This window comes from Solanum pennellii, chromosome 1 (genome assembly GCF_001406875.1).
Source record: "Solanum pennellii chromosome 1, SPENNV200".
NCBI classification, from domain to species: domain Eukaryota; kingdom Viridiplantae; phylum Streptophyta; class Magnoliopsida; order Solanales; family Solanaceae; genus Solanum; species Solanum pennellii.
Window position 1 is genome coordinate 102,198,360 of NC_028637.1, and position 20,668 is coordinate 102,219,027.

General features: G+C 32.0%; 3 protein-coding genes across 5 annotated transcripts in view; 2 read left to right on the top strand and 1 right to left on the bottom strand.

Moving 5' to 3' along the window:
* The window catches only part of LOC107004375 (cullin-associated NEDD8-dissociated protein 1), a 17,216-nt gene extending 14,239 nt beyond the window's left edge, over nt 1-2,977 (top strand). For both annotated transcript variants that reach the window (XM_015202586.2, XM_015202591.2), the window contains exons 25-29: nt 202-318; nt 1,433-1,601; nt 1,817-1,894; nt 1,970-2,108; nt 2,503-2,977. In XM_015202586.2, the coding sequence (XP_015058072.1) occupies nt 202-318; nt 1,433-1,601; nt 1,817-1,894; nt 1,970-2,108; nt 2,503-2,596 (597 nt within the window). In that variant the 3' untranslated portion in view covers nt 2,597-2,977. The remainder of the gene's footprint in view (nt 1-201; nt 319-1,432; nt 1,602-1,816; nt 1,895-1,969; nt 2,109-2,502) is intronic.
* A 2,236-nt stretch (nt 2,978-5,213) lies between these two features.
* Nucleotides 5,214-11,084, top strand: LOC107008362 (survival of motor neuron-related-splicing factor 30). 2 transcript variants are annotated; one of them, XM_015207364.2, is made up of 8 exons: nt 5,214-5,452; nt 6,427-6,495; nt 7,091-7,207; nt 7,789-7,874; nt 8,001-8,076; nt 9,010-9,195; nt 9,592-9,720; nt 10,609-11,084. In XM_015207364.2, the coding sequence occupies exons 1-8, from the start codon at nt 5,378-5,380 to the stop codon at nt 10,771-10,773; spliced, it is 903 nt and encodes a 300-aa protein (XP_015062850.1). In that variant the 5' UTR covers nt 5,214-5,377; the 3' UTR covers nt 10,774-11,084. The 2 variants fall into 2 exon arrangements, with proteins under 2 accessions (XP_015062850.1, XP_015062851.1); XM_015207365.2 differs by having other exon boundaries at nt 7,792-7,874.
* Nucleotides 11,085-12,773: 1,689 nt separating this feature from the next.
* On the bottom strand, nt 12,774-17,477 carry LOC107028099 (protein NRT1/ PTR FAMILY 4.3). Its single transcript, XM_015229185.2, has 6 exons — nt 17,194-17,477; nt 16,740-16,957; nt 15,511-15,951; nt 14,440-14,573; nt 13,616-13,953; nt 12,774-13,532 (listed from the first exon to the last, which is right to left on the bottom strand). The coding sequence occupies exons 1-6, from the start codon at nt 17,342-17,344 to the stop codon at nt 12,988-12,990; spliced, it is 1,827 nt and encodes a 608-aa protein (XP_015084671.1). The 5' UTR covers nt 17,345-17,477; the 3' UTR covers nt 12,774-12,987.
* Nucleotides 17,478-20,668: the final 3,191 nt, after the last annotated feature.

The window sequence follows — 20,668 nt, forward strand, 5'->3', positions numbered from 1 at the left end:
CCCCCCCCCCCCTCCTACTTCCCCAAAAAAATAAATAATCACATGCACTCACCCCAAAGCCCCCCAGTCCAGTGATGTCGTGTTTACTTTTATGCTGTTCGTTTCTTTATAGTTCTCCTGTTACCAGTCATATCTCTTGCAGTCTTTCATTATATCTTCCCCTAATTTAACTTCTCATCACATGCTTTGTTTATTATGCAGCATGTTAGGCGTGCAGCTGTCCTGGCCTTGAGTACTGCAGCTCATAACAAGCCTAACCTGATTAAGGGCCTTCTACTTGAACTCTTGCCACTTCTCTATGATCAGACTATAATTAAGGTGACAAATATCTCCTTAAAATTTAATCAGTTTTTTGTGCATTTTAGTTTAGGTTGTATTTCAAGGCACTTGAAACTGGGGCACACCACCTTCCTTTTGTCTACATATGTTCGTACCAGATTGGCACAATTTATGTGTACATGCACTGGCGAAACTCCAACTCTTGGTTCTTTGAGATATGTATTTGATTGCTGTCTTAAAGCTATGGGCCCAAGGATAACACTACATCCTGCTGAATACTCTTATTCCCGAGTAGTAGAATAATTGCATGCAAGTATTAAACCAAGTTTCTACTATCTACAATTCATTGATTAAACATATCATCTTTCTTTGTATTTGTGTATTTATACTTATTTGAAGCTTTAATCATGTGAGTCAGAGATGGATAACTGTAGATTGAAGTTTGGTTAGATGGTGGTATGAAATAATAGGCTTGTTTCATCTCCCCACGAGCATAATGCCATCATATTCCAAATCTCCAGTTAATTGACCAAGACAACTGTTGGATGTTATCAGATAGCATGCCGATAACATTAACTTGCTAAAACCAAGTCACACATATCCATATACGGTGGTATAAATTGTAAAGTCGAAGATGCAATTAAGTAAATGCATACCCTCAGTTGGAATGGGCCAGACTTTGCCTATGATCTTATTGCTAATCTTTATATGTAACATTTTTGTGAACATGATCATCTTATGGGGCATCTTTCTCAAGTAAATTAGGACTAGGATATGTTTGTGCCCATATAGTCATATATAAAATGGCATTCACCTTATTAGAGGTTTGTTGCTTTTGTTTAGCAGCCTCAGTTGACATCCCATGTTGGTTAATTCTTTCAAATTCAGAACCCTCTCCTCATATGTGGACAATTATCTTACAGTTATCATGGAAATAAGAACAAAGAGAACCTGTACTGATCCTACTCATGGATCCTATCATTTAGGACAGTATATGCGTGATTGTTGTCTAAAAGTTAGATTAATTGCGTCTCATAATTAAAGATAATTCAGGACCTATCAATTATTCATAACCTTGTAGTTTAGGAGTGTCACTAATAGCAGTTGATTGGTGTCATTCTCCATCATTGATTATGCTTCTTTCCTCTTGCAGAAAGAATTGATAAGAACGGTTGATCTAGGTCCCTTCAAGCATACAGTCGATGATGGACTTGAACTGAGAAAGGCAGCTTTTGAATGTGTAGACACATTGCTAGACACTTGTCTTGATCAAGTGAATCCCTCATCTTTCATTGTCCCATATCTTCAATCTGGTTTGGATGGTAAGTTGATAGCTTGTGATAGACCCGATTCTTCTATTGTTAATTATATTTTTCCAAATGTGGTGTTCTGATTCTTAATTTGATTTTATTGATGTCTGCAAATTCTATTTTTTGGGGGGATGGGTGTGGTCGTGTGGGTAGCATCATTGGACATGTCACTGCGCTCACATGCAATTATTTTACTGCTGAACTGAATCTTTTGCCTCCTTTCCCAGATCATTATGATGTTAAAATGCCATGCCACCTTATCCTGTCTAAACTTGCTGATAAGTGTCCTTCAGCGGTATTAGCAGGTATAGTCTTTTTGCTGCCCTTTTTCTCCTTCTAATGAACCAGTTTGTTATGTTTACAATACATTGCTTTTGCAGTTCTGGACTCTTTGGTGGATCCTCTGCAGAAAACAATAAATTTCAGACCAAAACAGGATGCTGTCAAGCAAGAGGTTGATCGCAATGAAGACATGATTCGAAGTGCCCTTCGGGCAATTGCAGCCTTAAATCGTATCAGGTAAGTCTTTTCTAGTGTCCCCTTGAAATGATTGTGCTTTTGTAGACATGTGTCTTGAATCAATAATTTAGGGGGATGACCTTCTCTTATCCTTTTCGTATTTTCTTGTTCTTTCTGTGAAAATGGAAGATTTCCATTTCTTTCCCACTGTAGCATATTTCAGATTTTTTATACCAAAATGAAGTTGAGTCATCAGTTCATCTACTGCTACTTTTGATTAGGACTGCATTTAGTGCAATATACAAGTGTTATAAACTAAGCTCAATCTCCGTGTGTGAAAAGGAAAATATTCTTGTTGCAATTTGATACCTCTGTTTTCTTTCCTCTCTTCTTTTCTCGATCTTGCTTGTTTGCCTGACCTTAGTAATGTATTTGTTGCTCCCATTGTTTGCAGTGGAGGTGACTACAGCCACAAGCTCAAGAATCTAATGGTGGAAATTGGGAAGACATCACTCTGGGACAAGTATTGCTGTATCAGGAATGAGTGATGTCCTTAGCGTTTATCCCACAGGATACAGACTTTCCAAACAAGGTTCTTGAGATTCCTTGGACAATGTTATAATTTTACAGCAAGTAATGTGAATGCGGCAAATGGGCTGGTGGAGAAGGAAGCATATGCATAAAGGGATGCCTACTGTATAGGTTTAGTCTTAGCATTTAGTTTTGTCATATATGTGACATGTTTTCTAATTTGGGTGTGTCTAATTGGTTTTTTGGGTTCATGGAATGTTCAATTGAGTTTTCTTTTTGTACGGAAGTCTGAGCCTCTTCTAGAGTAATTTTGAAACACCTATTAGTTGTGCTAAATACTTTTAATATAGCTATGTTTACGGTTTCTCTTAATTAATATTGTTGGATTTCCTGGCTTATAGTAGGTTTGCAAAGCTCTGGATGTTACTCGAAGAGCAACATGAGGTGTACAAGTGTTTGATTTTTTTTATAAATATTTCCAGTTTGATTATATTACAAGTTTGTACATTATTTGTTCCTCCTAAAGGAGAGTTCGAACAAAGAAGGTGGAATGACCTGAGAGACTATTTGACTCTGTTTCTAAGTTGGATCCTCCTACTTATCAATTTGTCCGTTTGACTAGGGTGTGTGAAGTACAATTGCATACATGTGGAATTCCATGTCATTTTTAATGACATGTAAGAAATTACATGTTAAAAATTAAAAAAAAAATATCAATTAAGCCACTTTTGTAATTTCCGGAAATTTTACATAAGCATTATCTTTTTTAAAAAAAAATTATTTTAAATAACTATGTTCTTCATATTTATTCCAAATTGAACATAAATTCATGTCAAATAGATGAGATTTTTCTCCATTTGACTTGAAAATTCAAATACAAGTTCAGTATAACAATTCAACTAATCTTAATCACCATTTTGAATCAAATTCACAAGACCCATTTATTATATTTCAAGCTCTCTCTAACTTATCAATGGAGTTCTAATTATTCCATATCCATCATTTTCCTTTGTGTAATCTTTAAATCTCTTTTTTGTGAAGCATAAAAAACAAATAATAATCTCAATACACTAAAAAGTTAAAATCTAAAAAGACTTTTAGTCTAAGTGGTTAGGGTGGATGGTTGATTTGTAATGAAAAAGAAGTGTGGGTTGAGAAGAAAGTTGATGAAGGAGAGAATGAAGAGGAGTGTGGTCATGTGGAGGATGAAATTCCATGAAGAAGAAGAGAGAAAGGGGTGGGGGTGGGGGTGGGATGGTTGAGGAAGATGAGTTTTTAATTTTGTTTAATTCTTTTTTGATAATTATCATTTTAATATAAAGGCCCTAAACTATTGTTCTAATTATTCCATATCTTTTTCATCAAATGCGTGTTGTCACGAAAATTTTCAACTCAACATTATTAATGACACATAAGTTCGGTCAATAGTCAAAGGAGCTTAAAATATTGTGTTCTGATGAGTTTAGAGATTCAGTTGACAAATTGATAAGTAGAAGGGTCCAACTTACAAATAGAGTCAAGTATCAAGGTCTCCCAGGTCATTGCACCAACAAAGAATCTATCCTAAATCTATATAATAGTAACGATCTAACGTAAAATTATTGATTGCAAGTAATTTAGATTGCAGTAAAATGGTGGCATTACCGTTGATACATGATGCATATTGTGCTCGATAAAGCTCAAGATTTAAGCAATCATAATTTAAATTTCTTGAATATAAAGTTGGCGATCCAAATTTGAGTAGATGAATTAAAGATGGGTGATCTATTATCCATACCTCGTAGAATCTTTTAATAGAAGCAAAAAAATAGAAGCATGAGTGCTTTACGATCATAAATAAGCACATTAAATAGAAACTCTCAATACAGTTATGTCCACCTCTTGTCAGGAAATTGTTTTTTTTTTGAATCAAACGTTTTGATTAATTACTGGGGAAATCAAACTTCGAGTACATCATGAATCAAAGATGAAGGATTTATTATCCATTCTATAGCATCATTCATAGAATTACAAGTCCGAATTAACTGGTGGTCATAATAGTTTGTGATCTTTTATCGAAAGACAGAAACAGAAGTAAAGTCGCACGTGAGTGTTTTACAATCATGAAGAATAACATCAAAGTAGTAATTGTTTCCGCAGTCTCTTTCCAGTTCTAGTTTAACCAAAAGATTGTTTATCTCTATAATTATCGATGTTGTTGCTAAGTATTGTTTTAGCCAGCTTAAAACTTCTCGAACACCCAAAGCCTCGGCCATAATGAGTCATGTTGTTTTCGCCTTTGTCCAATCTTGTTAAAATCGAGCTATCTTTTAAATAATAATAATTTTAAGGTTTTTCTATCATTTCAAATTTTTCATAGGATGATGATAGTTTCATGTAATTGATCAAGAGTCACGATACCAATCAATGACTTAAGCTAATCCCAATGATGATTTGCGCCAAACGTGTTTTGCCAAAACAATTAAACAGTGTAATATTATTTTTTCTAGGACAAAAATTTTAAAAACAAAAGAAGACTTTGTGAGTAGTGTTAAAACTTTAAGGGGTCGAAATGCAAATAATTGAAACTTAGAAGGGTGCTCTTGTGAACTTCCAAAATATATATACTACAGGGGAACAAAGCGGAGCGGAAAAATACCCGAAAGTTGGATTCAAATTGACCTGATAAATCTTTTAGCCTAGGGTTTCTCTGACTCTCTCTCTATCTCCGGCGTGCACCGGTAAATCGAATAGGTTCCCGGAAATACTCCGGTTAGTTCTTGGAATCGTAAGTAGTTTGATATATTAAAAGAGAGAAGATGCAAAGTGGAGATGAAGTTAGCATTGAAGAATTGGCCTCGAATCTTTCTACTTACAAAGAACAACTTCAGCAGGTAAAACCCTAATTTATTCCTCAATTACATTGTAAATGTAATTTTGATGAATTTTCTTCCTCAATTTCGCTTATTTTGCCATGTTCAGTTTGAAAGCCCTTTTTATTTTTTTTCTTGAACTCAAACGATTACTATATTGATCATCGGTCTTAGTTTCAAACGAATACTATATTGATCATCTGGCTTAATTTCAAGAGTTTGTCCGAATTAAGCGGAACTCATAGCTTATGCACACACACATTCTTGATTGGTGTCAGCCTTCAAGCTGCAATTAGGTTGTTCGATAAGGGTACTAGAGAAAAAACAGGGTTTTGGGGTGGGTATTTCTTTTCCTTATAAAAGATTATTTTTTTTTAAAAAAAATCCTTTGGTGCTACTTTTCTGGTGTGTTGTAACTTGTATTTTTTTTGAAGATACAAATAGCTTGAGCTAGTTTCATTAGTATTTGAGTTGAAGGACGTTGGAAAATAATTAAGTTAGCTTGGTGATCCGACCTATTTAGATACCACAACTCATGGCAAGCAATTCCTAAAATCGCATTAGAAATTTAGAATTAACTTTATTTAAGGACAATTTAGTTAAAAGAAGGCATAAGAGATGGAGTGTCTTAGTTGATAATGTGCTATGTCTGATCTTTGGGTGTACTATAGATATTAAGTTGATTTGGTAACATTAGAATGTAAAGAGACTTCACTGTACTTTGGAGTCTCTGCCTGATGCTGTCTGACGGTGGGATCAGAAGTAAAGTCTATGGTCCCTGTGGGTTTTACTAGAAGGGTTTATCAACTGTTAGCAATGAAAACTACCAAATATTGTGGAAACCGGTTAGGAGATGTGGTTATGTTATTCCTTGTTGCACACTCTTTCACTTCAAGTATATCTCATTCCTAAAAGCTGCAGCTTCATATCCTTAAAAAAAAAATGCTGCAGCTTCTGCACTTCAAATTTACAAAATTTCCTTTATGTTTTACCAGGTGCGACAACTGTTACATGATGAACCAGACAACTCTGAATATATTGACATGGAGAAAGAGCTTGCTGAGGTGACATTTTGTACTTGTTTGTGGTTCTCCTCTTTTTATTCTAATGGTTTTCTTTTTTGAGAAAACTTCTTTCAAAATGTTTTCTTAATGGTATCTCCCATTAGCTTATCACCACTATCCCGTCATTTCTCTGAGAAATCCATTAGCACAAAAGGTTATGTCTTCTTTGTAGATAAATATTATCTCTCTTTTCTGTATTAATTACAAGTATCACTTTCTTCTCTCTATTTCTCACACGAACATTATATTGCCGATAAACAAGCAGTGTGAAGGAACTATTCGTGACTGAAGAAACATAAGTTTATCATTTGGTTTTAAAGGTGAGGATTTTATTTCTAGAGTAAATATTACCCCACTGGTAGTGAGGCGTGTGGCGATTGTAAAATTTTGGAGCTAGCAACTTTCTCAAGGTGTCCATCACTTCCCTGTCTTGATTCTATTGCAGGTCTGCGATATGTGATGGTGGCCAGCATACCTCTATCCCATGATTTCAGATGTCACTCTGTGAATCTAAGTTTGGAATTAAAAAATTAATTTGTTTATTGTCTCTTGTAAAGCAAATAGTAGTAAACCAGGACGACTTTCTGAATTGCAGGTGATTGCCTTAACAGAAGAGCTCCTTGTAACTGCAAAACAAAGTGAAGATGGGATGGGTACCGGGACCAGTGCTGATGCATCTCACAGTTTCCACCATTCTGAGAATTCTGATATGGTATATCATAAAAATTACATTGTTACAGTATATTATCCTTTGGTGGATATTTCTCTCCCGTAATTCTAGAAAAGCATTAATTTTTAATTGAAAAAGATGGAATTATCTTGTGCTGTTAATGATTGTATATCTAAAGTGGTTTCTGGCTAATGTCTACCAAAGAAAGGTTCCCTTTCTCGATGTTAGTTTGTAAAAATTGTTGTAGTTCCCAACCCTTTTTAGGTAAGGAGCCTCCATGGATGTAATTTGCAAGGCTTTATCTTTTTTTACTTTTGGGATCAATTGTATGAATCATCAATATCATACATACTCTGTTTGGTCAACATAGAATATTGTGTTTCTTTTCTTTTGATGGATTAAAGATATAGTACATGGTAAGCATGAGGAAATTAATCTCATTCTTCTGTCATGTGTATCACTGATTTAATCCTTTTTTGGCTAATGGCCATAAATGTCTTGTTGATAGGCTTCTTCCATCTCTATTTTCATTTATGCCCTATACTTCCATACAGGTGTCGCAGAGAGGGGTGTGTGTCTGTGGTTCTTTTTTTTTTTGTTTGGTGCCTAACTTTCTCTGTCAGCAGGAATTAGGATCAATATTGGACCATGCTGATAAGTTTCCTGTGGGCACTAAAGTACAAGCTGTTTATAGTGAAGATGGAGAGTGGTGAGTAGGAACTTCTGGTGTGAATTCCTGTTTTTTCCTTTTTCAACTTTTGAAGATCTTTTACTATTCTCACTGTTTTTTACCTTTTTCTCTCTCTTTCTTATTGTTGATTGGTTGATTTTCCAGGTATGATGCTACTATTCACGCGCACACTCCAAATGGCTATTATGTCTGTTATGATGAATGGGGTAACAAGGAAGAGGTATTGCCTTCTCTTTATGCTTTTATGGGAATCGCCTTGATTCGCTTTGGAGCCTGTTTCAGTTTTAAGCGTTCTTTTTTTATTCTTTTCTTCTAACTACTATGTCTGTTGTTTTTGGTCTAAGTAATCCTGTGATCTTGTTACTTCTGCTAACTAGGTTAGACCATTTCTCTTTTCCAGCTTCTATGTTGCCAGGCTATCTTTAGTTCTTGATTGAAATTAAGAAATGATTGTTTCCCTTGTTTTTTATCTGTTCTGGGCCTCTGGATTATGACTATGAAGTTTTGGCCTTGTTTTTGCTATGATACACAAAGTCTCAAATATTCAGGTTTATTGTAATTTTTGTTTTTTATGAGATTTCCCTTTTCCAGCTTCTATGTTTCCAGGCTATCTTTAGTTCTCGATTGAAATTAAGAATTGATTGTTTCCCTTGTTTTTGATCTGTTCTGGGCCTCTGGATTGCGGCGTTATGAAATTTTGGCCTTGTTTTTGCTATGATACACAATGTCTCAAATATTCAGGTTTATTGTATTTTTTGTTTGTTTTGAGATTTTGGAGTATAAATCGTTTGAGTCTATTTTCAGGTGTATTGAGGAAATTTTCTGAAAGAAAAGAATCAAATAGTTTTTGTGGTGGAATGAAATCTCTCATATCGCCCCAATAGATTCTTCATTCTTTTCCAATGGGATGTTATTATGTTGTTTTAATGGGTGCACTAATCCCTTTAATCTTTTAATCCCCCACTCCAACCAAAAGTCATTAAAAATAGCATTCTCTTTCGGGCCTTTCATATGGATGTTGAAAGTACAGTGTGATGTGTATCAATATGCCAATGTCATACTGTCACACCCAGACAGATAAATAGAATGCCTGGTAGGTTATGTGTCGGAGTTAATGTGCGGTTAATGTAACGTCAACAACTTGTAATTCCAGGTGGATCATGCTAATATAAGACCACTTGAAGAGGCATCTGTCAACCCCTTAGTTGAAGCAGAAAAAATAGCTGAGGCCACTAAACAAGCTCTCAAACGAAAGATAGCTCAAGCTGCATCTAGTGATATCCAATCTCGAAGTTTGCCAGCAAAGCTTCTCATTGATCCTAATGATCCAGAAGATGTGGTATGTTAAATGTCAATTTTAGCGTTGAGGGTTGGGAAAATGATATTTGAGAACAAACTTGGTATTCCTCATCAATTTACTTGATATGTTGATAGGACAGGCTATATAGTTGGGGTCTAATCTGCTTAAAGTAGTCCTTATTTTCTTGAAAAAGATCAGGTCTGCACCATTTGCAGATTGGTCTAGGTACTATAACTTTAAAGGAGTTGCAAGTAATCACATTACTGATAAGCATAAAAATTAAAAGGTTTCATTAAATAATTAGTGCAGGGGCAAGTTGATTTTTTACATGGCGACTCATCCACCTTTACTTGCTTTCACCTCTTGAATTCTCTGATTCAGAAATTGTCTGTTTTTGTTTTCATCCTTGCTCATGACCTCATCTTAATTTCATAGAAAGCTGCCAAAAAGAAAAAGATTCATGCTTTCAAGTCTAAGGTCCGGATAGAGCAACTTGAGGTTGCTCAAAACAAGAGGCAAAACGCTTGGCAACAGTTCCAGTCAACTAAAGGCCAGACTAAGAAGGTATGCTGGTTGGTTATTCTCAGATTTGCTAACCTGATGTATGAATCGCGATATTAAGAGAGTGTGCTTACTACTGTTCAATAGGATAATTTTTCTTTTGAATAAGTGCAAGTAGTCAAGTAGTATGCTATATGATAGATAATGGCTCATTGTTAATTAATCTGCTAGCAACTTAACATCGATGGATATGATCAGTTGAGATCGTCTTCTGTAGTAATATATCCTTTTGACTGCCAATAGCAAAACAAACTGTTGAAAAAAAGGGAGGCTCCTAGAGTCCCTGAACTGAACTGTTTTACGCAGTGCTTACCTCTAAAAATTGCTCTCACAGCCAACTCTTGAAAGTCAAATAAATTACAGATCTAACAAAATAAAAGGTTGAGCAGCGACTGTAACTTAAGACAAGAAGCTGGGTTAAAGGTGAGTGTTTGTAAGGGATGGGGTGATGATATTGTTGTTTATATGGCATGCATCTTCTTGTTTATCATTGATTCTTTTGGGAAATAAAGAAATATGATTGTGCCTTTTATGAAAATAATCGATACTCAGTTACCACAGAATTCTTATACCGCCTAGCCCTGTCTATATTATATTTCTCACTTCTATGTTGTCAGAGAATGCATATTTTGTTACTTCTATCAAATGCTGTTCATGTATATAAATAAACAACTCCATAATTTTACTTTTGCTTTGTAAAAAGCTGTGTTTATTTGCAAAAGATTTCACATGGCTATGGGGTTTCTTTATCCCATAGTTGTCTGTAGTTATTCATAGTTTTGTTTGCGGTCTCAAAGTGGTATACAGATTTGTGTGGCATTACACTTGTATCATCCTTTTTAGAGCCTTTTAAGCTGGTGGTATCTCTTATGCATATTACTTATTTTTCAGGTGGGCTTTTTCTCTGGTCGAAAGCGTGAGAGCATCTTCAAGTCTCCGGAAGATCCTCATGGTAAGGTTGGTGTAACTGGGAGTGGCAAAGGATTGACAGACTTTCAAAAGAGGGAAAAACATTTGCATCTAAAAGGCGCAAATTCTGAGGCTTCGGATGAGTAGATGTTGTCCGTTCATCTTCTGGCTGCCTTATGTTTAGTATGTTCCCTACCTATATGTAATCTGATGTTTCTCCCTAGTGCAGAGTTCTTGTTGACTCCGCCAGGGTTTACTTTTCACTTTCTTTTTATTTTTTCGTGTATTAACCAAGTGATTTTAGTTCCTGGTTTTATCCGTCTACTATAATTAAGTCCTCACATTTACTGACAATATCTTGAACAAGATAGATCAGCTTATGGTTAATACATAAAAATCCACACAGACCAACTTTCATACTTAAAAGTATGGGGTGTTGCTGTTATCCCCCCCTTGAACTATATTGTTTCTTATTTAATAAAACCTTGGGAAGCCAAGTGCTCCACTCTCTGTGGTGTAAGTTAAAATATTAGGTCATAAAGCAATCATGTGGCACTTCTGCATTCATTTCTAAAATAATACTACTAATTATTCTCCTACATCTTTTGCAAAAATAATACTAAAACCTAATGAAATTCATAATGTTAAGATAAATTGATGAACAAATAATAGGAAAGAGGCTATCTTTTAACTGTAAGCTGAAAAATACCCTTCCATTTGATGTTATGTGCAAGTATATCAGCAATACAGTTACATGGGAAAAGTGTTCTAGGAAATTATTCATAAAAATGTACTTCCATCAATATTATAGGCTAGGCTTATCCTATTCCATCTAGGAAAGAGAATAATAGTAATAATTGTAAAAAAAAAAAGTCATATTGATTCAAACTGTATTGCTAGAAGCTATGATACATATGAATGACCAAAAGGATGGAAGCTATGATACACTTTTAGTTAACATACTAATGAGCATTTGAAGAAGTGGTTTATTTAAGGGAATATAAGAGGGGGGCCAAGCTCCAACATGAAAAACATGTCTAAGACATGTTTGTTTTGAGAAGACTTTATGATTGAGGTAAAAACAGTAAAATGAGGTCATCATGTTTATACATAGCTTAGCTTACTAGATTTTCCATTGAAATATCTATATATGTCTCCCTTTTTCCCCTTCCCACCTAAAAAAGCCCCACCTTGTCCTTCTCACTTACATCTCTTTTTGACTTTATCTATATGTGCTTTCATTATGTTCCATGAATATTCATCACATAGGAGTTGTTATTTTTGCTTTAGAGGAGCCAAAACAACTACACTATGCCCAAAAAAAAAAAAAGGTATGTAAACTATTCACATGAAGCTTCTAGTGTAGTGCTATATTATTCAAAAGTTGTCTTAGATCACTAATTTGAATTCTTTGTGCAAGTAACATTATTATCTTTTTTTGATTGATAATGATGTAGTAAAGAAATTTAGATACATTGAATGTTGTAAAATGGAATGCTGCCTAAATTTTATAAAGCCAGAGGTTTGGGAAGACCGACTAAAAATAATCTTTTGAAAAGGAGACCTCCTTTTTTAGCAAAAAGTGTGTTATTATAAAACTATTAAATGGTCCCTTTTTAAGAGTAAGTTTTATGCATATTTAATAAAAATATATTTATATGATCAAGTTTCTAACAAGTAAATTTCTAGGACAAACATTGCAAATTAAAATATTAAACTGCTTGACATATTAGGGGGCATAAATTTTAGAAAGTGATGTCATTATTCTTTATGACTCAAGTAATCACTATCATATGTTATTTCTATTCTATTTAATTTGAGGTTGGTGAAATAAAAGAGAGTTGAGACAGAAAAATATTCAATGTTTGCACCTTATTCTCAACAAAAGAGGATATTATTTGTTGAATCAATGGTTATTTTTTGTGGACATAGGTCAACATTTATACTGGATGGATCAGTGAAGAATGAAGATTATATCGCATTAAATTTGAATCTCTGTGAGATATCAATGTCTCGATCTAGATATTTAATTTATTTTCTCTTTTTTTTCATGATATTATCTATAAAATTTGTTTTTATTATGTTAAGTCACATGTTAAATTTCTATACTGATAAAAAAAAGATTACATATTATAACTTTAAAAAGGTTTAATATAACCAACCAATAACATAATACCTCCATAATTAGTGGAACATTTATAGACATTTTACATAGATATATATATTCCAATATCACCTAAGTGGTAGAGTTAATTATTATGTATCCCATAATTGCCATAGGCACCTTAGAGCTAGAATTTTAGAGACAATAATTATTCCCCTAGCTAGAAGTACATAATAATTAATATTCCACTAATTAAATTAAACTATACCATCTTCTCCAACAACTTTGGAATTTGATTCTTGATTTGTTGTTGTTGATGATGATGATGATGAAGAAGAAGATCCATTTTTGGAATACCATTTAGCCCAAAATAGATAATTGAAGAAATTGAGTAAACTCAATATTGCCAACAACCAATAGAATAGATCAAGCCTGTCTTTGTTGAGATTGTTGTCACTTAGCCAGCCACCACCATGATGAGATGAAGTGATTTTGTTCACTAAAGAAACAAGAAGTGAGCTTAAATAAAATCCAAATGAGTATGAACAATATGTTATGGCTGTTAAAAAAGATTGCATTGACCCTTTTAAAGATTGTTTGTAGAAGAACTCAATTAGTCCAACTGCAGTGAACATTTCTGATATTCCAAATATCAAAAATTGTGGTGTGATCCAAAATATTGATAGGATTTCATTCGATTCCATCGCGGAAATTCTACGTTTGTTTTCCATTAGGGCTGCTGATACCATGGAGAAAGTCGCGAAGAATAAACCAAAACCTATACGTTGTAGAGGTGTGATACCTGTTGAAACATAATATAATATTAGTCATAGAGTATTCAATAGTTTAAACATTTTAATGAGACAGTCACAGACTTCAACATACCTGATTCATGACCGGTGAATTTTCTAGCGAACGGGACAAAGAATGTGTCATAGAGAGGGACTATGAAGATCAACATTATGTAAGGGATTGATTGAAGTGAAGCTGGAGGGATATGAAAGTTTTTAGTTAGTTTAGTGTTCATGGTACTTCCTTGTTGGACTGAAAATGTTTGAAGTTGTGCTAAAATGGTATTGAAAATAATAGTGCAAGCAAATATGGGGAGGACTGAAATTAAGATCTTGACTTGCTCTACTTGTGTTACTGTGCAAAGTCTCCATCTACTAATCTCTTTTGTGGTATTTCCATCTTGCATTTTTGTGCAAGCCTTGTCCAAGAACCTGGAGAAAAAAAATTGTTTCGCGTAAATATCTTTTAGATGATCTGATAATATAATTTTTTTATATTGATTATGATGTGTATTTTGATAAATTTATAGAACATTATGATGATAATATTACTAATTCAGTGTAGGGGTCTGAGAAGGATAGCGTACGCAGATCTTATTCCTATCTTACTACGAAGTAGAAAGTATGTTTCCAACATTATCCTTTACATTATCAAACAAGAAGGATAGTGTACGCGTATCTAACTCCTATCTTAAAAAGGTAGAAAATTTATTTCCAACAAATCCTCGTATCTTTTTACATTATCAAACAAGAAGGATAGCGTACGCAGATTTTACTTAGAAACGTTGTTTCCAACGGATCTTCGTAATTATACATTATCAAACAAAAAATAAAGTATATTACCTGCAAGGCTGCTAAAATATATTATTACACAATAATATATATACTTGCAATATCAATATATATAAAAAATTATACCTGAATCTATTGGTGTGGAGAAGATTAATGGTGGGATTGGCATTAGGAGGAGCCTTTGTGGGGTGGGCCTTGTGAAGCATATGTGCATCTGATGGAGATACAAGTTTTCTATTTAAAAATGCTGCCACCATTACCTGCCATTAAACCACAAAATAAAAAATATATATATATAACAATAGTTAACGCCACTTATTCAATAGTTCCCTAACTTTTTTTTTATTTTAAGTTTTATATAATAACAATTCAAAATTCAATCTTCGATGGAGAATTATTCGAATATCAAGTATTTTTACTATGTTCGAGTCATTAAAGGAGAAAAGATAAAAAATGATGAGTCTCTTTCGTAGAATATGCATGAATCAGAAGACGACAACTTACATAGGTTATGTTGATTTAATTAAGTTGTTTTTATTTAATATACGAAAGGATTAGTTTAATGCTGTTAGTGAAAGACAACAAAATTGCACACATAATCAAATAATATTATTTATTATTAAAGATTCACAGAAATAAAATTTTAAAAAATTGTAGCATTAGCAAAGAGAGAAAATGGCAGCCAACCCAATTTCCAAATCGTCATTATTAGACATCCTTGTAATAATGTAATATTAAAATAGAAACAAAAGTCAAACATAAAAGGAGGAATATAAAAATACCAAAAAATAAAAAATAAAAAATTGTTGTTTCTTATCCTAAAAGACCTTAAAAAGTTTTCTCAATGCTCCATTCGTACCCCTAATGGGACCATCGAACTATTATCCTTGTTCCACCGGCCAATTAAATTTGCGATAAAATAATTTTATATTTTATCGTAAATTTATTAAGTATTTTTTATCTCACTAATCAATCAATCTTTACTTGTATAAGAGAACGGAAGAATTTTTTACACTATCGCGTCACTAATTGTTCAGATTCTTCAAAATATCAACATATATTCGTCAGATATTTGTAGAATCGGGGACCTAAAAAATTGGTGTTTACAACTTGTAAAGAGGATAATTAGTTACCTATCGTGTAAAAGTGACATGATATAAATATTATTTACATTGACGATATGTTAAATATTTGTACCTGTGCAATAGGAGTGAAAATGCTTCCTTGAGGAGGTTTATTTCTGTAAAAAAGAGTACCACACACTAAGCAAATTAATCCCAAAGCCATAGCAGCAGCTGAGACACCAAATCCAACATCCATTCCAGAATGTGTTTGCACATAAACAAGTATTGTTATTGCAATTAATTCACCCATTGAAAATGCAAAATAAGCAGCATTGAAATATCTTGAAAGTTGTTTTGATTGCTTTGGATTTTCTTGATCAAATTGGTCACCACCATGAGCTATCATATTTGGTTTTACACATCCACTCCCTAATGCCACCAAATATAATGCCACAAAGAATATTAAGGCTTTGAACCCTTTTGCTTCCACACATTTCTCTCCATCTGTTAACATGTTGCATTTTGGTGGCTTTAGTTGTGGTAGATGAGCTTGTACTGACAGTAATATGAAACCCTACAAAAATTTTATAAAATTTATGTTAGACGGATTCAGAGTTTAAACTACTATATATTAGGTTCAAAGACCTACTATTTCTCGCGATATGTTTAAAGTAATGAATTCAGATTAATCTGGCACATGCATGCATCACTCGTTACCAAGTACAAGTTAAGTTGACTTACAAGATGATCTTTTAAATTAAGTATTACATGGTAATCTAGAAAAATAGAATAATAATTCGTTATAATATGTTAGACAATTATAAGTTTTGTGCATATAATTTAAACTCAAAAATAAATTATTTTTTATAGAGAAAATGAATTCATACTTTTTTCTCATTTTAATTTCTTATGAAGTGGAGAACAAATATATATGTATGTTCAACCTAACCAAATTATTAAATAAAATTTTTGTAGAGTACCCTTATTTTGACTTCCTTTTTAGCTAGAACATGATTGATAATGACAAGTAAATTGGTTATGAACAGCTAGCAAAAAGTTAAGTAATAAATTAAATGTTCTATGTTTTATTTCATACAAAACACATATAATTAAGCATAGTATAAATACGTCTTTTTCAGTATTTGTCAAAGGACCACCAAGCTAGTTTTTTTGTGATATGAGTTTTAAACCAACTTGACATGGTATTCTAGATAAGAAAGTAGAAAGAAACAAAAAGGAGAACAATAACGTGTTTAAGTCATATACATCGTTCATATAACAAATATCACACATCAACAAGTTATGTTTTTGTAACGTAACAGATAATCAGTCGAAAGTAAATAAAAATGTTTAGGTACGTACCGAAAGTTCAATAAATCCAAAAATGAGTATGGTCCAGAAGGAAGCAAGATAAGAGTCGGATAGATAGCCTCCAAGCAATGAAAGGATAAAAATAGTGCCTATAAAGTTTGTCACAATATTTGCTGATTCTGACAATGAAAAGTGCATTTCATTTATCACATATGTTATAAGGTTATTTCCAACTGCTGCTATTCCCATTATCTCAAATCCTTGTAATCCTGCATTTTCATTTCACACAAAAAAAAAAATATTTGTTAATCTTTTTTACGTTTACGTCAAAAAAAAGTTATGAATCCAGATAAATGACAGTTATTAATGTACAGAACTTAAAATACATGGTATGTCATACTCGTGTCAGATTTTTCAAAAAAATATTCTACTTTTGACAAATCTGACACTTGTTATTTTTGAAGAGTTCGATCAACGAGAAGGGATAATGAGTAGTAAGTTATACCAAGAACAAAGGCAGCAGCTTTCATTCCACCATGTTTGATAGGATTTGAAGGTCTTCCTCTCCAATCAACACTTGTAGTAGTAGTGATGATGACTTCTTCACATGAGTTATTATTATTGTTGCTGTCTCCTCTAGCCTCAATCATCTCCATATATATATATATATATAATTACTATATATATATAATCCAAGTTTTTTTCTATGAATATGTGTTGTTTATATATGAGTAGCAGAAAAGAGAGTTTTGTGGGGGGAATTAAAGTAGTTTCATGCTCTCTATCAATGTGCTGAAAATGAGGCAAGTGGCCTCTTCTATTTATATTAAAAAAAAAGGATAATGCACAAGTACCCCTCAATCTATGCTCGAAATCTCACAAACACATTTATACTATATTAATGTTCTATTATCCCTCTGAACTTATTTTATTAATAACTTTCTACACTTTTTCAGCCTACGTGACACTATCTTGTGGGCCTAATGTTGATTGACTTTTTTTTCAAGCTAGTGCAACGTATGCCCAAAATGGATAGAAAATTACTTACATAATAAGTTCAGGAGGTAATAAAATCTTAGTATAGTATAAGTGTGTATTTAAAATTTCGAACATAAATTGAGGGGGTAATTGTGCATTTCCTTTAAAAAAAAAATATCAAACCTTATTGCACTTGCTTGGATGTTGAGATTTTAGACAAACAGACACCACTCTCCAGTTACTATTTATTATCACTTCCCCCACACACATTATACACACAAACTCCCCTCTTTACTTGTCCCATCAAAAAAGGCAAAAATATCCCTAATTTTATTTGTGAGAATTCAATTCTCTGATTTATTTTTAAATCTTTCATCTACTTCAATCTTTAAAAAAAAAAATAAGAAAAAGTTATCTCGTGATTTTTACCTTTACCTTCCACATTTATTTAACAAATAATGATATGGATAAAAAATATTCAAACAAAAATAATATAAATGAGCCACATTTTTAATATCTGAGCCTTTTATGTCTAACTTTTATTTGTATAGTTGAATGGGTTAAGAATAATTTAATATTTTGATAACTATTTTATCTTTGTTTATAAGTATAATTTGTTTCCCACTATTTAAATGACTTATTGTATAATACTAAACTAATAATTAGAAGTGATATAGTATATTTATCCTACCATTTTAACAATGGTACTATTCGTAAATATTTTTGTGTTATTTACTGATTTTATATTGCTATAAACATTCTGAGTTTACTGTAAAAGTATTTTTCACTAGTTCATTCAAAAAATAATTACAAATATGTATTGGTAATAAATAAAATTAATTAATCATGTACAAAATAAAATTATCAAGCAACCCTTTTTTATGGATAAAGGTTACTTATATTAAATGATTCGTCAATTAAGCTGTCATCACGTAAATTAGTCAAATTTAAAAATTATATATGATTGTCTTTTATATGATTTTGTAGTTTAAATATTTTTTTAGTATCAAATCTATTTGTGCATGTAATATAATTAAACTCTTTTTATATTTCCTCTTATGGTCTTACCTACTACTTTCCTTTTTTGTGCAACGAGAATTGAAATATGTGATTACATAATTTCTCATTCTTTGTTTAATCTATTTTAATAATAATATATTCCGTAAAATTCTATTACATGAAATTTTAAAATAAAAAAGTAAATATAAATATTATCACTGTCTATGAAGTTAATGGGATTGTTTTCGATTCTTTATTCTACTTGGAATAAAAAAATAAATGGAAAAAAAAATTGATATTGATACAATTTGTTTCATTATCATAGTCCATAGATCAGAAAAAATAATTTGTTTAGCTTCTGAAAAACAAAAATAGCTTCTATTGCACATTAAAAAGCACTTATTTTTTTCTGAAAAATACTTTATTTTCTCCCAAAAATTTCATCAAATATCTTCCTTTTTAAAAATAAACAATTTTATAAAGAAAAAAACCAGCACTTTTGACTTTCCAAAAGTTTGACCAAATAAGCTAAAAGTACCACATTATCTTAATAATAAAAATTTCATAGTTCGAAAAAATTTAATAGTATTTTAATTTAATTGAATCTCAACACAATTAATATCGGATCAGAAGAAAAAAAAAGGCATGCATGCTAATGCTTATCCTAAAACAATTTCACCAGCAACCCACCTCTATATATTCAAAGATGTACATAAACAAATTGTATATAACAGCTTTTAATGGAAAAAATTACTCTTTAATAATAATAATATTTTGTATTGGCAAAGGTCAACCTATTCATTTCACTTTGATAAAGCATTCTTTTTGGAAATTCTTCACATGTCAAACAACAAATAAAATAAAAAGTGTCAAAGGTGCGTTCAACTTTTCATCTACTTTCTGCACCAAAAATATGGGCTTTTTTTTTAGGCCATTTAATTTCTCAGACTTGCGCAATAAGTGACTTATCCAATAAAATCTCTCCATTATATTCTCCAGTTTTATATACATTATATATTTTTCGGATTTTTTTTGCGCTCTTGTATGATTTGTGAGTTATAGCATAGTAATAGGAGTTTCATTCTTTGCATATCCAACTATAGCATAGAAAATAACAGTTATATATATTATCTTTGTTCATAAAATAACATGATTATTATGAAAAATTATTTTTATAAAATATACAAGTCTTAGTCTTAAATTGAACAGACATATCTATTAATGAAAAAACATGACTATTATAAAAAATTATCTTTAAAGTTCTAGAAATATAAGAATTCTCCAAAAACAAGCAAAAAGAAAAAATCTGCACATACATACAAGTGTTTTATTGTATTTGGAAGGGAAATGCATGTATTTTCTTCCATATATATACGTGCAATATTACTTTAAAAGGTGATTTTTCACGCCTAAAAGCTGATTTCTTCTTCAATTATGACCGATCAAAAATGTAGATATTAAAAAAAGGTAATTTTTCACGCCTGAAAATCGATTTCTTTTTTAATTATGTCATTTTTGGGATCGACTAAAAATATAGATATTAAAAAAGTAAATTTTTCACGCTTGAAAATTGATTTTTTTTAATTATGTCATTTTTTTGGACCAATTAAAAATGTAGATATTATAAAGTGATTTTTCACGCCTAAAAGCCTATTTCTTCTTCAATTAAGTCATTTTTGGAGACCGACTAAAAATATATATTACTAAAAAAAGTAATTTTTTACGCCTGAAAGTTGATTTCTTCTTTAATTATGTCATTTTTTGGGACCGACTAAAATATAGCCAGAGAGTAAACATGTGACTTTGTATTATCCCCAAGGCATACAACGTGCCCCGGCCCTGCGCACTTCTCTCTAATTATATTTTTATATTTATATAAAAGAATTATAATATTTAAAATAAATATTTTGTGATAATTTATTTTTGTGGTGTGAATATTCAGTTTATTTTCCCATTATCTTTTTTGGTTGACTCGTGCAACATGTTATTATATTTAGAATTTC